We start from the raw sequence: 13114 nt of genomic DNA on the forward strand, positions 1-13114 counted from the left end.
TCCTGTCCAGAACTTCCGAAAGAGCACGCTGTCATGTACTGTCACCCACCCACCCTGAGTCGCCTCAGGCAGGGTAATCCCGGTATATAATACCGGTATGCAAACACGACGGAACTGTGCTCATCGCCGCCAGACGCTTCCACCTCTTCCACTCACTCCCAGAATAATAGACGAGACCACAATGAAATCCACTCCCTCGATCCCTTTCCCTGCCGCCTCCCTTTCTTTCCGCTTCCCCCTTTCCTTCTCCCCCTTCCGTCTTCATCCTCCCCCCTTCTCATCCATCACCCATCCATCCACACTATGCTCCTCACCTCACCGGATTCCTCCTTGATTATTCTCGATAACGCGGTCTGAGAACCCCGGGCCTGAAAAACAAATTCGGGCGGAAAAGAGACACCTCACCACATCCGGACGGGAATTGCCCCATCGCAACACCACCCTCCTCGTCTCTCCCTCCACCCTCTTCCTTTCTGTTCGAATTCACCTACCCAAAAAAAAAAAGTCCATCTTCCATCATCATGCCTGCCGCCGGCACCACCTCGTCCACCACCAACGGTCGCTCGGGCCGGGGCGCCGGCTCGAAGAGCTCGCCCAAGGGCAAGCTGGTTGTGGTGCTCAAGATGACACCCGACTCCCTTCGCGCCCTCGTCAACCCTACGAAAGAAAACAACACCCCAGACATTAAGGGCTCCTCGCCGGCCTCATCCTCTGCGGCCGACCTCCCTGCTGCCCGCCCTTCCTCGGCCGACAATGGCTCCGATGCGGACGCGGTCTCAACACCGGCCACGGGGGCGAACGCGGGGGGTGACACGCCTCGCCGGAAGGGCGTTCCGGGTCCCAAGCCGGGCAACAAACGCACGAACGGGCAGACCGAGTCGAGCGCGCGGTCAAGGGGGCGGCCGGGCCCGAAGAAGAAGCCTCGACTGTAAGCTTGTCTGAACGAGAAACCAAAAGGATACCATGCTAACGCTCATCGCAGGGAGGAAGGAGGTGAAACCTCTGGCCGGACGGGTGCTCCGTCCCGACTGGGCCCCAAGGCCAACACTGGCGCGATCAATGCCCATCTACGCTCGCTGGACCGCACTGGTGCGCCATGTCGTCGCTGGGAGCGCAAGCCTTTGCAGCTGCGCAGCTTTACGGGCATCCTCTGGCAACTGCCGTCGTGGCGCAGCTACAAGTCCTCCAAGCTCTCTGAAGACCCAGAGGGCACGGTGGCCGCGCTGGAGTCGGGCGACAGCGACACTAAGCCCTCGCTCGCTATCCCGGACCAGGAGATGAATGGCAGCAGTGCGGTGCCGAGTGAAAAGAGCCATTCCGGGGATGTCACGCCCGCTCCGTCGAACCCCGTGGAGGCCTCGTCGCCGGCCATTGCCATGGCGGCGTGACGTGATTGGGTTTCTGCGATGCTTTACTGCTGTACACTATTTTTGGTTTTTATTTTCGGGTACTCATGATAATCCTGGGGGTCGGCGTTTGTGTGTTCTGGGGGGGGTGCAAGGAGGGATTTCCATGGCACACACCTCCTGGTCGAGATGAAATGTCGCTTTGTATTTGTGTATCATAGCTATGTCGGGAACTGCATTGCTCACTCTTTTTCTACTTGGATTATTCCATCTTCCATCTATGCTCGGACTGCTTCACTTCCTCTATACGACCATGGATCCTCCTATGTATCTTACTCTGTACGAGCAAGGGAGGGGGCCTCGTGACAGCCCTTCCCCGCAACAACGGCAGCCCCGGCTGGGTTGGTCTTCGTCTGACTGACTTAAATAGTGTAGGTAGTCGGTTTAAACCACTTCATTCTTCTTTGAACTATAACACCAGGTCGGACAGTGGCCAGCAGGTCACACCGCCTGCGAACAGGAAGCGACCACCTTCCTTACTTACCTACACTAGAAATAATAAGATTTATTCCCGTCCTGACAAGCCACTGACTGCTGTCCCCGGAATCCGCCGTGCTTCTTTTTTCTTGCTTTGTTGCTGGCCGAAAGCAGCGGGTGACCCGCTGGTCACGCAACCTCAACGCAACAACCCCTCCAAGCGGACAACACCACCACCACCACTCTCGCCTCACCTCGCTTTTAAACAGCCAGTGAATCAGCCTCTCGGTATCGATCTGGCGGGCGGGTGACCCGGACTGGCACCATGGACGCTCCTCCACCCCCAGCCGGTGGAGCTCGAGGAGCTTCAAACACCTCATACCCCGGCCCCAGCATCTCCTCCACCCAACGTCGCTCCTCCTACGCCTCCGTCGTCTCAGGCGCAGCCCTCTCCCCTCCAACTTCGGGCTCTCTCGCTCATCTCCTTAACTCCTCCTCCGCCTCCAACCCGGTCTCCTCCTACCCGCCGCCCTTCCCATTACCCGACGGCCGTTTCTCCCGGCCCTGGTCTGGCGGCGACACCGACATGCACCTAAACGCAGCCTGGCGACCAACGGCATCCCCGGATTCCCTGCCGGCGTACTCCCGCAAATATGCCAGCTACCTACGACAAACAGACTTCTCCCACGGCCTGGGCAGCCTGGCCTCCGACAGTCCCTCCTTCTTCACACCGTCCTACCTCCGCAACTCCCGCTACATGTCTCGCCTCGACGCCGCCCATCGCGCCAAGCTCGCTGCCCTCCAGCGAGAGACTGGCTCCAACACCTCTGCCTCGAATCCTCCCCTCTCCGCCTCGTCTAGCCATGTTCATTTGCCCCGCATGGTCCCGTCCCATCGGGGCATGGCCTATGAGATCATCGAGAAGGAACCCCCAGCCACGACGGATCAGACCATGCCCCTGCCGACGCAGTGGAGCAGCTCAGATAAGTACGCGGGTCTAGAGATCTCGAATAATGGACTCGACGTACGATACACCGGTCCTGTGAACAAGCATGATCATGAAGCGGCAGCGTTGCGAGCTGATCATCCCATGCCGCCACAATGTGGGATATATTATTTTGAGGTTAAGATCGAATCTAAACCGAAGGAGGGGTATGTGAAAGGCGTTTGCCCCATGTTGACCGTCTATTGACACAATATCGCAGGATGATCGGGATTGGATTCTCAAGCACCAAGGCATCGGTTGAGAGACTCCCCGGCTGGGAGCAGGAATCCTGGGCCTACCACGGTGATGATGGCAAGTCATTTTTCGGCGAGAGCCAAGGCCAAGGAAGGCCGTATGGGCCGACCTTTGGGGTCGGTGACACGGTAGGATGTGGTGTGAATTTTTCCACGGGATCTGCTTTCTTTACAAAGAATGGCGTTTTTCTCGGTATGTACTGCTAAGTGGAATACTGGATTTCATTAACTCTTCTAGGGAATGTGTTTCACGAGCTGCGCAACGTCAAACTTTTCCCGTCAGTGGGAATGAAAAAGCAGCCGCCGGTACATCTGAGGGCGAACTTTGGACAGGAGCCGTTCGTTTTTGATATCGACGGCTTGGTCAGGGTGTGTCACTCTCCCGGAAATTGAAAAGCAGAAACTGACTGTAAATAGCAAGAGAAAGCTTCCATCCACTCGGAGATCAGCGCTACCAGCACAGCGAGTCTCCAGCCACCACTTGATGAATCTGCATTACTACAGGAGCTGGTCGCTCAGTTTCTGGCTCACGATGGCTACGTGGAGACATCTCGCGCGTTCGCTGAAGAGGTGGCTACCGAAACGGCGGCTCTGCATAATGGGCGAGACGAGCCCTTGAAAAAGTATGAAGTAGAGGAGGATAGAGAAGCCATTAACCGCAATAGTAAGCATTCCTCCGATGTTTCTGGGTATTCTCTGACTCTCCAGAAATCCGCTCCGCCATCCTAGACGGCGACATTGACAAAGCCCTCAAACATACCAAGGCGTACTACGCCAACGTCCTCGAAGACTACCCACACATCCACTTCAAACTCCGCTGCCGCAAATTCCTCGAGATGATGCGCCGCTCCAACGAGCTCGCCGCCGCCACGGCCGCAGCAACCGCGTCATCCTCCAAACGACACCGCGCAGCCACCGGCCCCGGGATATCCGATGAACACGCCGTCTTCGACCAGGAAATGGAACTCGACGACGCCAGCGACGGCTGGGATGCTGCAGATGGGATGGATACGGAAGAGCAAGAACCTGAGACCGCAATGCAGTTTAACGAGCTCCTCACCGAGGCAGTGCAATACGGCCAGCAACTGCACATGGACTACCCGTCTGACGAGAACGGCGGCGACAAAAAGATGCTAGATGATATTTTTTCGCTGGTTGCATACGCGGATCCGAAGCGCTCGGTGCATGGACATTATCTCGATCCCGCGGGGAGAGTCGCTGTTGCTGAGGAGTTGAACTCGGCTATACTCGGTATGTCAATACCCTTTTTTTCTTTCTCTCGACAGTACTGATTTTTTGATGTAGTGAGTCTGGGTAAATCCTCAGCAGCAGCGCTAGAGCGCCTATACCAGCAAACGGAAGTCCTTGTCAATGAAATCAGCGAAGACGGCGGCGCCGGGGCGTTCATCAATGTTCGGAATGACTTTTTGCTATGATTCGGTCGGCGCTGATACTGGTATCTGATATCTGGTGCTGGGATGTTCTCTTATGCTTCATTCGGCAAACAGCAGAGGGTCGGGTCTTTTGTTTCCTTCTTTCTTCATCATTCTCTCTCTCTTCTCTTTTCTTTAGCCAGAATGTTCGATATTATCTATATTACTCTTCTTTCGACTTTTTTTATCTCTCAAGGTTCGGGTCTCTTTCTGTTATGTGCTGTGTTCAGTGATTTGTCTGTTTTACTCATCCTGCTTGCCTTGTCCTTACCCTTCCTATTCTTAAGTATGCCCCAATCGATGGATGCGCGGCTTTCATATGGTCGTTGCTGTTTACACCGAAGATTGCGCTCTTGCGCTCCGGATGATTGTCTTGTTGTCTGTGTGGTCGTCCTTTTCAGACGGACAGACAGATGGAGGGTTTAAATAGAGAATCTGACTCTATTCTTTACAGTCTTACGTTTTAGGTTAAGTAGGTACTATATTTGTTTGACGCTATACAAGATAAAACCTCTGGCCTACCTAGATTATCCTTGAAACGGGATTTCTGGACTGGGATTCGAGTAAATGGTCATCCATGGTTATTTCTTAACGTAGATACCATAGCGAGCAATGTAGCTACGTATAATAATCAAGGCAAACGAGTTGATGATGTTCGAGAGATTGGGATATCTTCGGCCTCTTTGCTTCATATGAAATGAGCCACCAGATTTCTATCCTTCCTTGCCTCATAACCTGTTCGTAGCCTATCTTGAGAGGGAAAGAAATAATGCCTAGTTCTGAATTACAAACCCAATCTACTATGATCATGTGAAACAAGTACTTAGCTTGTATATTCAATGTCGTGTGATGACCCCCGCTATAAATGTGGAAATCATACCGAGAATTTGCCTATACATCTCTCTCCTCACGAGTGTAACAAGCCAACTTCCCGCATATTAGACCAAATGAAAAGATATATATAACCCCAGTCATATCTCTCAATCCCCTATTTCTTCTCCTAATCACGATCAAAAGCCACTACTATACTAGTTACATCCCTCCACCCTCAAGACGTACTTCCCATCATGGCTCCCTCAACAACAAGCCCCAACCAAGACGCTCCCGCAGACAAAATCAAAAGCAGCAGTACCGAAGAATCAAAACTAAGCGCCCTCGAAAAAGCCGAACTGTCCCTCGCAGACAAATTCAGCTCGCCAGACGTGTACATCAACGGCGAAAAGGACACCTGCTGGCACCCATGGATGGAAAACCTGGAACTCAAGCCCCTGCGCTTCGAAACGCGCTCCGGCACATTTGTCGTCGTGCTTCGCAGCTCGGAGGATACGTGGCTCGGTAAGCATCGGCATCGTGGGACCGTTACGGCTGTTACCGTTAATGGGGAGTGGAATTATAAGGAGTATGATTTCCCTCTACCCCACTAATTAACCATCTAGGTAGTTGGTTATTTGACTGAACACTGATTTACTGTGTTTCTGATAGATACGACTGGGTTGCCAAACCAGGCGACTATGTCGTCGAAAACCCCGGCACAATCCACACGCTGCACATGAGCAAAGGCGCGGAGGTCGTGTTCACCATCTCGGGCAGTCTGGAGTTCTTCAATGACGATGATACCTTGAAGAATACGATGGATATCTTTAGTTATGCGCACTTGTATTATGAGCATTGCAGGAAGCAGGGGCTGAAGCCGAATGATGGGCTTTGGTACTAAGGGATAGTTGGAAAATGCATGAAGAGAGAGGTCTGTCTGTGTGAGGGGAAGAGGGATATGCTTTATACCTTGGGGCTCTGATGTTGGTAGCTACTATTAATCCAGATTGGATTTGCCTTTGGTCTTCCTTTTTTGTTCATAGATGCTAGTGTTTAAATGGTGAGAGTCAAACCGATCAGATGAATGGGTAAATGAAAGAACGTGGCAGTATCTTCGGATTTATCTGAATTTCAACCGAGCGCACACCTTGGTAATTGGTGTATGTAAAAAGGCCGACGTGGTAAATGGCCCGGCAGGATGCCCTGTCCTCGCTCGGGTAACCCTGAGACAGATTCCCCCACTCCGGCTACGAGTCGGTTACCAAAGCGACCTCGGCGTGATTGCCGATTCGCAACATCTATCTCCCCACAGGATAGCCCGCATATCTGCTTATTTCACCGAGCTCTTTCTGTTGCTGCTATCGGCTAGCAGAACGGAAGATGCGTACATGGACCGGTAAGCGACTCGGCAGCTTTCACAAGCCTTGGTATGAACTAACTGACGACACTAGGGTGGTAAGCGACAACTGAATTATCCAAACTGACTGACTGATAAGCTAACACATTCCCAGCCTAACATGTCGCTCACGAAAGGTGAAGTGTGATGAGCGACGGCCCCGGTGCAATAACTGTGAGAAGTCTCGCATCCAATGCATCTCCAGTGATCTAGTTTCTTTTAAACAATGGCGGAATCCATCTATTAGCGATGATTCCGGGAATGGAGAGTCCAGTGTCTTTCAGCCGGACCATATCTGGGTGGCCATTAAGCCGCACTGTAGGAGGCCTGATACTTGAAACATACAGGGTCGCCGCTTACTAGTTTATAGGCGAATTCATTGATGAGACGAATGACATAACTGCTGAATATCAGAATGTCCTCTCCGAGCACACCAACGAGGATTCCAGGAATGATGCCAATAAAACTTCGACGGAAGTTGTCTTGCCACAAGAACAGTTGAGAGACTGGGACTTTGCACAATCGAACAATCATGAAAGTCCAGTATCCCCGCATAATAGGCTGGTTTCTCTACCAGACGAGCACTCTGCCACCCCTGATAATGCGCCAGATATTACCAGTCATGTATCTCCTCAGAACTTTCCTACCGAGTATAGGTTACCATCCAACGCGACGCCCTCTTCCGCCAAGCCTGTCACGGAGACCGCGAACGAAGGAGCTCACGCCCTTCTGTCCATGAGAAACCACGATTTAGAGCCCAGCACTACAGTGTCCAGCTCTTCGTATTGTTTATCCGAGCACTCGCCCGAGGAATGGACTCCGAATACCATAGCCTCGCCCATAGGCGTGGGCGTGCTAGCAGCTTCGGACGAACTCGCTCCTCCGGGACTGCTAACTTCCAAGGTAGAAGCAGACCTGCTCCGCAAATTCAGCACGGAAGTAGGAACCTGGATGGACCTCTCTGACCTCTCTGAAACATTCGCAAAGAAAGTCTGCCGGCTCGCTGTGAAAGACCCACTCCTCAAAGCAGCTAGCATTGCCTGTGCTGCAAAGCAGCAATTCCTCATCGGAAAGCTCCAGGACGGCATGCAGATAGCGCGAAAGAATTATAATACCGCCATCTCGCTTCTTATTAATCGGCTGGGCAACCTGGATCAACCGTTTGCGGACTACGGGTTTGCTGCGACGGTCATATGCTCCTGTTATGAAATGCTGGACGCGCCGACTTCCGATTGGCAGAGGCATCTAGATGGGGTCTTCTCTTTTGGGAGGGTGCATCGAGTGAATGGGTCGTCCGGGGGCATTGCACAGGCGGGATTTTGGTCGATCGCGCGGCAGGAAGTGGTCTGCGCGATTATCAATAGATCCACGCTGAGACTCGATCCCGACTTTTGGGCAGTGGACCTTGATCATATTGGACAGGAAGGCAGTGAGGACTTGGTGAATAATCAGTGAGTACTTTCCTCTTCGAGCTTCTGTTAATGCTAATGGGCGTATCTGTAGAGTTCTCACGATTCTTGCCAAGGTGGTGAATTTCATGGCCTGCCCAGAAGGGAGGTCCGTGGCAGAAAGGAATCATGAGTGGCGTAAGCTGTGTAACCTCCTTGATCATTGGTGCAGCTCCGTCAAGGGCAAGGGCTACATGGATCCTGTTTCTGAGTTTGAGGAGGACGGTCAAGTATTCCGAACCATTTGGTTTGCCAGAAGCGTTTGCGGTAATGTCTCTTATACACTGCTCATAAACACAATCGCTAATCAAATCCTGTCCTACAGCCTCGTCCTGGCAGATGTTCCACCTGGCCCAGATCTTTCTCTTGACCACCAGTCCTTCCCAGGACTGCAGCTGCGTGCTGGCTTTTCGCAAAATCGAAGTTAGGGCAATCCCCTCATTCTTGGTGCATACTGATACATGTACAGACCAAACTCCTCTACCATGCCAGACAGATCTGTGGAATTGCTCAAAGTAAGCCCGATGGGAGCTGTCGTGTCAATTCGGTCCAGCCGATCTATTATGGTCTGTGCTCATGTACCCCGACTTGGGCGCCTTCCGCGCTAACCATGAATTTTTGGCAGCCGGGTGTTGTTTTAGCGACCCCGATGAGAGAAAAGCGGCCGTCCGGCTGTTGGAGGATATTGAAGACGAACTGGGCTGGGCAGCTAAATATCGGGCGCGAGATCTCCAGGAAGCGTAGTAGGTCAATAATGAGTCCATGAATTAATGAATTATAAAATAATCCCATGCGATCATCGCAAAATTGAGCTTGACGTCTAGATCCGTTCGGGGGACTTTTTTTTTGGCGTTCACAGATCATGTGTTCTAGAAGCTCTTCGCCACTAAGCCGGATGCGGTAAGATTCTACGCCCCTTTCTGCGCTCTTCGCGCGCCTCCTTCCTTCCTTTCCTCGCGATCCACTTTCCAGGGCAATAGACTCTGGAGCATCAGCGTCACTGTGGAGCGACAAGATCCACCTTGGAACCACGCAACTTGATTCCAAGATGATCGTTCCCTTGCCCCTCCAACGCTGCCTGTCATTGACAGAGAAGCGAGCCGGTCGCCTTATCAGGTCTTAAAATAAACCAATGGACTGCTTTCAGCTGCTCGGAAAGGCACATATCTCTACTCCCGGATCTTCCAGGGGCCAGACCGCCAGATGCGGCTGGCTAACGCCCCGGAAGGTCTGCTGATCGGCCAGCGTGACCGATAGCAAGCCGAGCCCCATAATAAAAATCTTAAAGCTTATCTAATTCATTCCTGGATGTGGCGGGAAATTTGGGGTATTTGAATCGCCTTCGGACCTGGTCTATTTTTTTTATTCTTCATACGTACATACATTCAATTCCTCCCATCACATTCACAATGGCTCCACGACCACCCCTTAAGCTAAACAACCAAAATTTGTCCCTCATTGAGGCGACCGGTGATGCCTCCGTGAAGAAGCTCCCCACCTACCAGCGCGGTGGCGCCGTCAAGGAAGGAATCGTCCACGTCGGCGTGGGCGGCTTCCACCGGGCTCATCTGGCGGTCTACGTGGATCAATTGATGCAAAAGCATGGTGTGACCGACTATGCAATCTGCGGTGTTGGCTTGCAGCCCTTCGACGCTGCCATGCGCGATGCCTTGGGATCGCAGGATCACCTCTACACTGTCATTGAGCGGTCGGCCAAGGGTAGCTTTGCTCACGTCGTGGGCAGCATCAACTCCTACCTCTTTGCACCGGACGACCGCGAGGCCGTCATCGCCAAGATGGCCCACCCAGATACCCACATTGTCTCGCTCACCATCACCGAGAGCGGCTACTACTATAACGAGAATACACACGAGCTGCAACATCAACATCCGGACATTCAGTTCGACCTCGACCCGGCCAACGAGAAGTCCCCCCGCACCACGTTCGGTTTCCTCTACGCCGCCCTGGCACGCCGCCACCAGCAGGGCCTCAAGCCCTTCACCGTCATGTCCTGCGACAACATGCAGAAGAACGGCTCCATCGCACGCCACATGCTCGAGTCCTTCGCCCGCCTGCGCAACCCAGAGATCGCCGAGTGGATTGCCCAGCAAGGCGCGTTCCCCAACGCCATGGTCGATCGCATCACACCGCAGACCTCGGCCACCGACAAAACGGCCCTCGCAGACACCTTTGGCATCGAGGACTCATGGCCCGTCGTCACGGAGCCCTTCATGCAGTGGGTCATCGAGGACCAGTTCGCCGACGGCCGCCCACCATTCGAGAAGGTCGGGGTCCAGGTGGTCCGGAATGTGCACGACGTCGAGCAGTTCGAGAAGCACAAGCTGCGCCTGCTGAACGGCAGCCACTCGGCGCTAGGCTACCCCGGCCAGTTGGCCGGCTTCAAATACGTCCACGAGGCCATGGAGAACCCGCTGTTCAGCAAGTTCGTGTGGCAAATGATGCAGTACGACGTGAAGCCCCTCCTGCCGGAGATTCCGGGCGTCGACATTGACCAGTACTGCCACACGCTCATCGAGCGCTTCTCCAACCCAACCATCATGGACCAGCTGCCGCGCCTCTGCCTCAACGCATCGGGCAAGATCCCCCAGTTCATTATGCCCTCGATCGCCGAGGCGATCTGGGTGACCGGCCCGTTCCGCCGCCTGTGCTTCGTCGCAGCCGCCTGGTTCCATTACGTGAAGGGTGTCGATGATAGCGGCAAGCCGTTCGAGGTCGATGATCCCATGCGCGAGGTGCTCCAGGCCAAGGCTCACGCTGGCGGGACCAACCCGGCCGAGCTGCTGAGCATCAAGAGCCTGTTCGGTGATGACTTGCGCGGCGACGCGCGGTTCATCAAGGAGATCACCACGGCGATGGAGGATATTGCCCGGGACGGCGTCATGAAGACGATGCCCAAGTATGTGGACTGATTGCCACGGATGGCTAGGTGTTGTGGTGTTGGCTTGTCAATTTTTCTGTGAGCGATTGTTTATATTTTTGATATTTTTCTTGCAGCGTCGTGAGGGAGTCATTTCACCAGAAAAGCATATATAACATAGAGATAGATGCACATCATATAGATTATGATAGATACTTGAGATTCCCTAATTCGATGGATATTGTTACTCAACAGAGATATGATAAACACTCCACATAACGATGAGACGGTAAATGGTAGGCCAGAAAGCTATGGACACCGTTTTAGGCTTCTCGCTCATCGTCGCTGGAGTTGGCGTCACTGCCACCGGTGCCTCGCGTTGGCCGTGCCGGGTGCCCTGCTCCGCGGCCGCCCCCGCTGCGAAGAAGAACCATTTCATAGATGGAAATACGATAATCCGGGCATAACAACATCATGTGATTGAAACACCTGCTGTGGAGCTGAACCCGAGGTCGACACCCCTTCCTTCCCCCGCTGCAATTGTTGGTACCTATTGTTTGAGGCTTGCTTCTTGAGGTACTTACTGGAAACGAGGCCCTATCATGTCTCGAATTTCATGTGCCTAGAGACCCGCGAAATTTCGGGAAAGCCAGCAACTACTACTGTTATGGCAGCAATTCAAAAGACAAGCGAATCGACATATATTTTCCTCGACATCAGGGACAATACATTGGATGATATTGACAAATTTTGTTATTTGGGTGATCAATGTCAATTGAGTACCCCGCGTTTCGGGCTTGGAGGTCTCGATAGACTCCCTCTTGAAATCATCCATCTGACGCTCATCCGACTTGACGTACAGTCGCTGACTGATTTTCGACGCGTCAATAAGAGTGCGAAACTGGTCACAGACTCGGTCCCGCAGTACAGACTTATTCTTGCTCATGCACCAGCGTCAATTCGTGCTAGCCTCAACATAGGGACTGCAAAGTTCTTTTCGTGCCAGGACTTGTACGAAAAACTATCTACAGCGGAATGTGACAGCTGTGGCGACTTCGGCGGGTACTTGTACCTCGTAACCTGTCGTCGCGTTTGCTTCCTATGTTTTACCGAAAGAATCGACTATCTTCCTCTCCAACGGAAAGATGCCATGCGCAAATTTGGCCTTTCTTCTGAACAACTTGCAAATCTACCCTGCTTGAACAGTTTCCCTGGTCGCTATACGCCTCGAGGAATCAAATGTCGGCGTCGAGAGCTCTTGCTCGATTATTCTGTTGCACGACAAACTGGAATTGCCGTGCACGGATCTATCAGCGCTATGGAAAAATACGCTTCGGAAATGGCTTCCAAAAAGCTAGAGGCCTACAATGAGAAATTGTCTCTTTGCAGAACAGATGGAAAGAATCTGCGCCGACCTAGATCTGAAGATCTCTTTGATGGACGCTGTTCTAATCCTAAGCGTTTCGTGGGTATCATTCGTACTCCGTTCTTCAACTTTCAAACGGCATCCCCAGAGTGGGGCTTTCACTGCGTCGCTTGCAAAGCGCATCACTATGGTCGACCACTTCATTGGCGTCGAGGGTATACATTGGATAGTTTCAAAGATCACATCAGGGAATGTGGGGAAATAAAAGAAGGGGAACATATTCCCCGGGCGAGTGAAGAAAAGGAGTCATAGGTACGAATCTGCTTGGCAGCCATTGCTACATTTCCTAGGAGATGGCCGCGCGACTTCGAAATCTACCCCAGCGCCTTAGAGCACAATGTGCCTTTAACGCATCTAGGTTTACCCTCTCTATAGACATACTAACACCTATAAGAGCAACCGTGGTGTTTAAATCACTCTCGGCCCAAATGTCATTGTCTCGGCGCCAGAGGGCCTTCGCATTCCAGCTGCTCTGCCGGGTCCCAGGCAGGGCTATGGGCCTGTTGCGAGTCCGGCCCACAGGACTCCCGACCCTGATGCGGATTGGTGGAGAGGAGCCCTTAGGCTGGAATGGGATCCAAGAGTTGAAACAGGGCAGAAGTGGTTAAATGGAGGATCCGCTGCTGTCAGCCGTATCACGACCTGGCTGGCGACAGGT

The 13114-nt window shown here is 52.8% G+C and overlaps 5 protein-coding genes across 5 annotated transcripts; all 5 read left to right on the plus strand.

The window, feature by feature from the left end:
* Positions 1-521: 521 nt before the first annotated feature.
* N7474_010483 (uncharacterized protein) lies at positions 522-1388 on the plus strand (the record flags this gene model as incomplete). The annotated part of the gene is made up of 2 exons (XM_057201893.1): positions 522-928; positions 983-1388. The coding sequence occupies 2 exons, from the start codon at positions 522-524 to the stop codon at positions 1386-1388; spliced, it is 813 nt and encodes a 270-aa protein (XP_057048164.1).
* Positions 1389-2148: 760 nt separating this feature from the next.
* N7474_010484 (uncharacterized protein) lies at positions 2149-4498 on the plus strand (the record flags this gene model as incomplete). Its single annotated transcript, XM_057201894.1, has 6 exons — positions 2149-2975; positions 3029-3255; positions 3301-3431; positions 3480-3726; positions 3771-4313; positions 4368-4498. 6 exons carry the CDS (start codon positions 2149-2151, stop codon positions 4496-4498), a joined length of 2106 nt encoding a protein of 701 aa, XP_057048165.1.
* Positions 4499-5562: 1064 nt separating this feature from the next.
* On the plus strand, positions 5563-6209 carry N7474_010485 (2,4'-dihydroxyacetophenone dioxygenase family protein; the record flags this gene model as incomplete). The annotated part of the gene is made up of 2 exons (XM_057201895.1): positions 5563-5894; positions 5978-6209. The coding sequence occupies 2 exons, from the start codon at positions 5563-5565 to the stop codon at positions 6207-6209; spliced, it is 564 nt and encodes a 187-aa protein (XP_057048166.1).
* A 487-nt stretch (positions 6210-6696) lies between these two features.
* Positions 6697-8896, plus strand: N7474_010486 (uncharacterized protein; the record flags this gene model as incomplete). The annotated part of the gene is made up of 9 exons (XM_057201896.1): positions 6697-6704; positions 6760-6763; positions 6820-6846; positions 7119-8155; positions 8208-8261; positions 8325-8419; positions 8478-8575; positions 8622-8667; positions 8706-8896. 9 exons carry the CDS (start codon positions 6697-6699, stop codon positions 8894-8896), a joined length of 1560 nt encoding a protein of 519 aa, XP_057048167.1.
* A 665-nt stretch (positions 8897-9561) lies between these two features.
* Positions 9562-11082, plus strand: N7474_010487 (mannitol dehydrogenase family protein; the record flags this gene model as incomplete). Its single annotated transcript, XM_057201897.1, has 1 exon — positions 9562-11082. The coding sequence occupies one exon, from the start codon at positions 9562-9564 to the stop codon at positions 11080-11082; it is 1521 nt and encodes a 506-aa protein (XP_057048168.1).
* Positions 11083-13114: the final 2032 nt, after the last annotated feature.

Source organism: Penicillium riverlandense (genome assembly GCF_028828495.1).
Source record: "Penicillium riverlandense strain IBT 135883 chromosome Unknown utg000009l_segment0_segment0, whole genome shotgun sequence".
Taxonomy (NCBI): domain Eukaryota; kingdom Fungi; phylum Ascomycota; class Eurotiomycetes; order Eurotiales; family Aspergillaceae; genus Penicillium; species Penicillium riverlandense.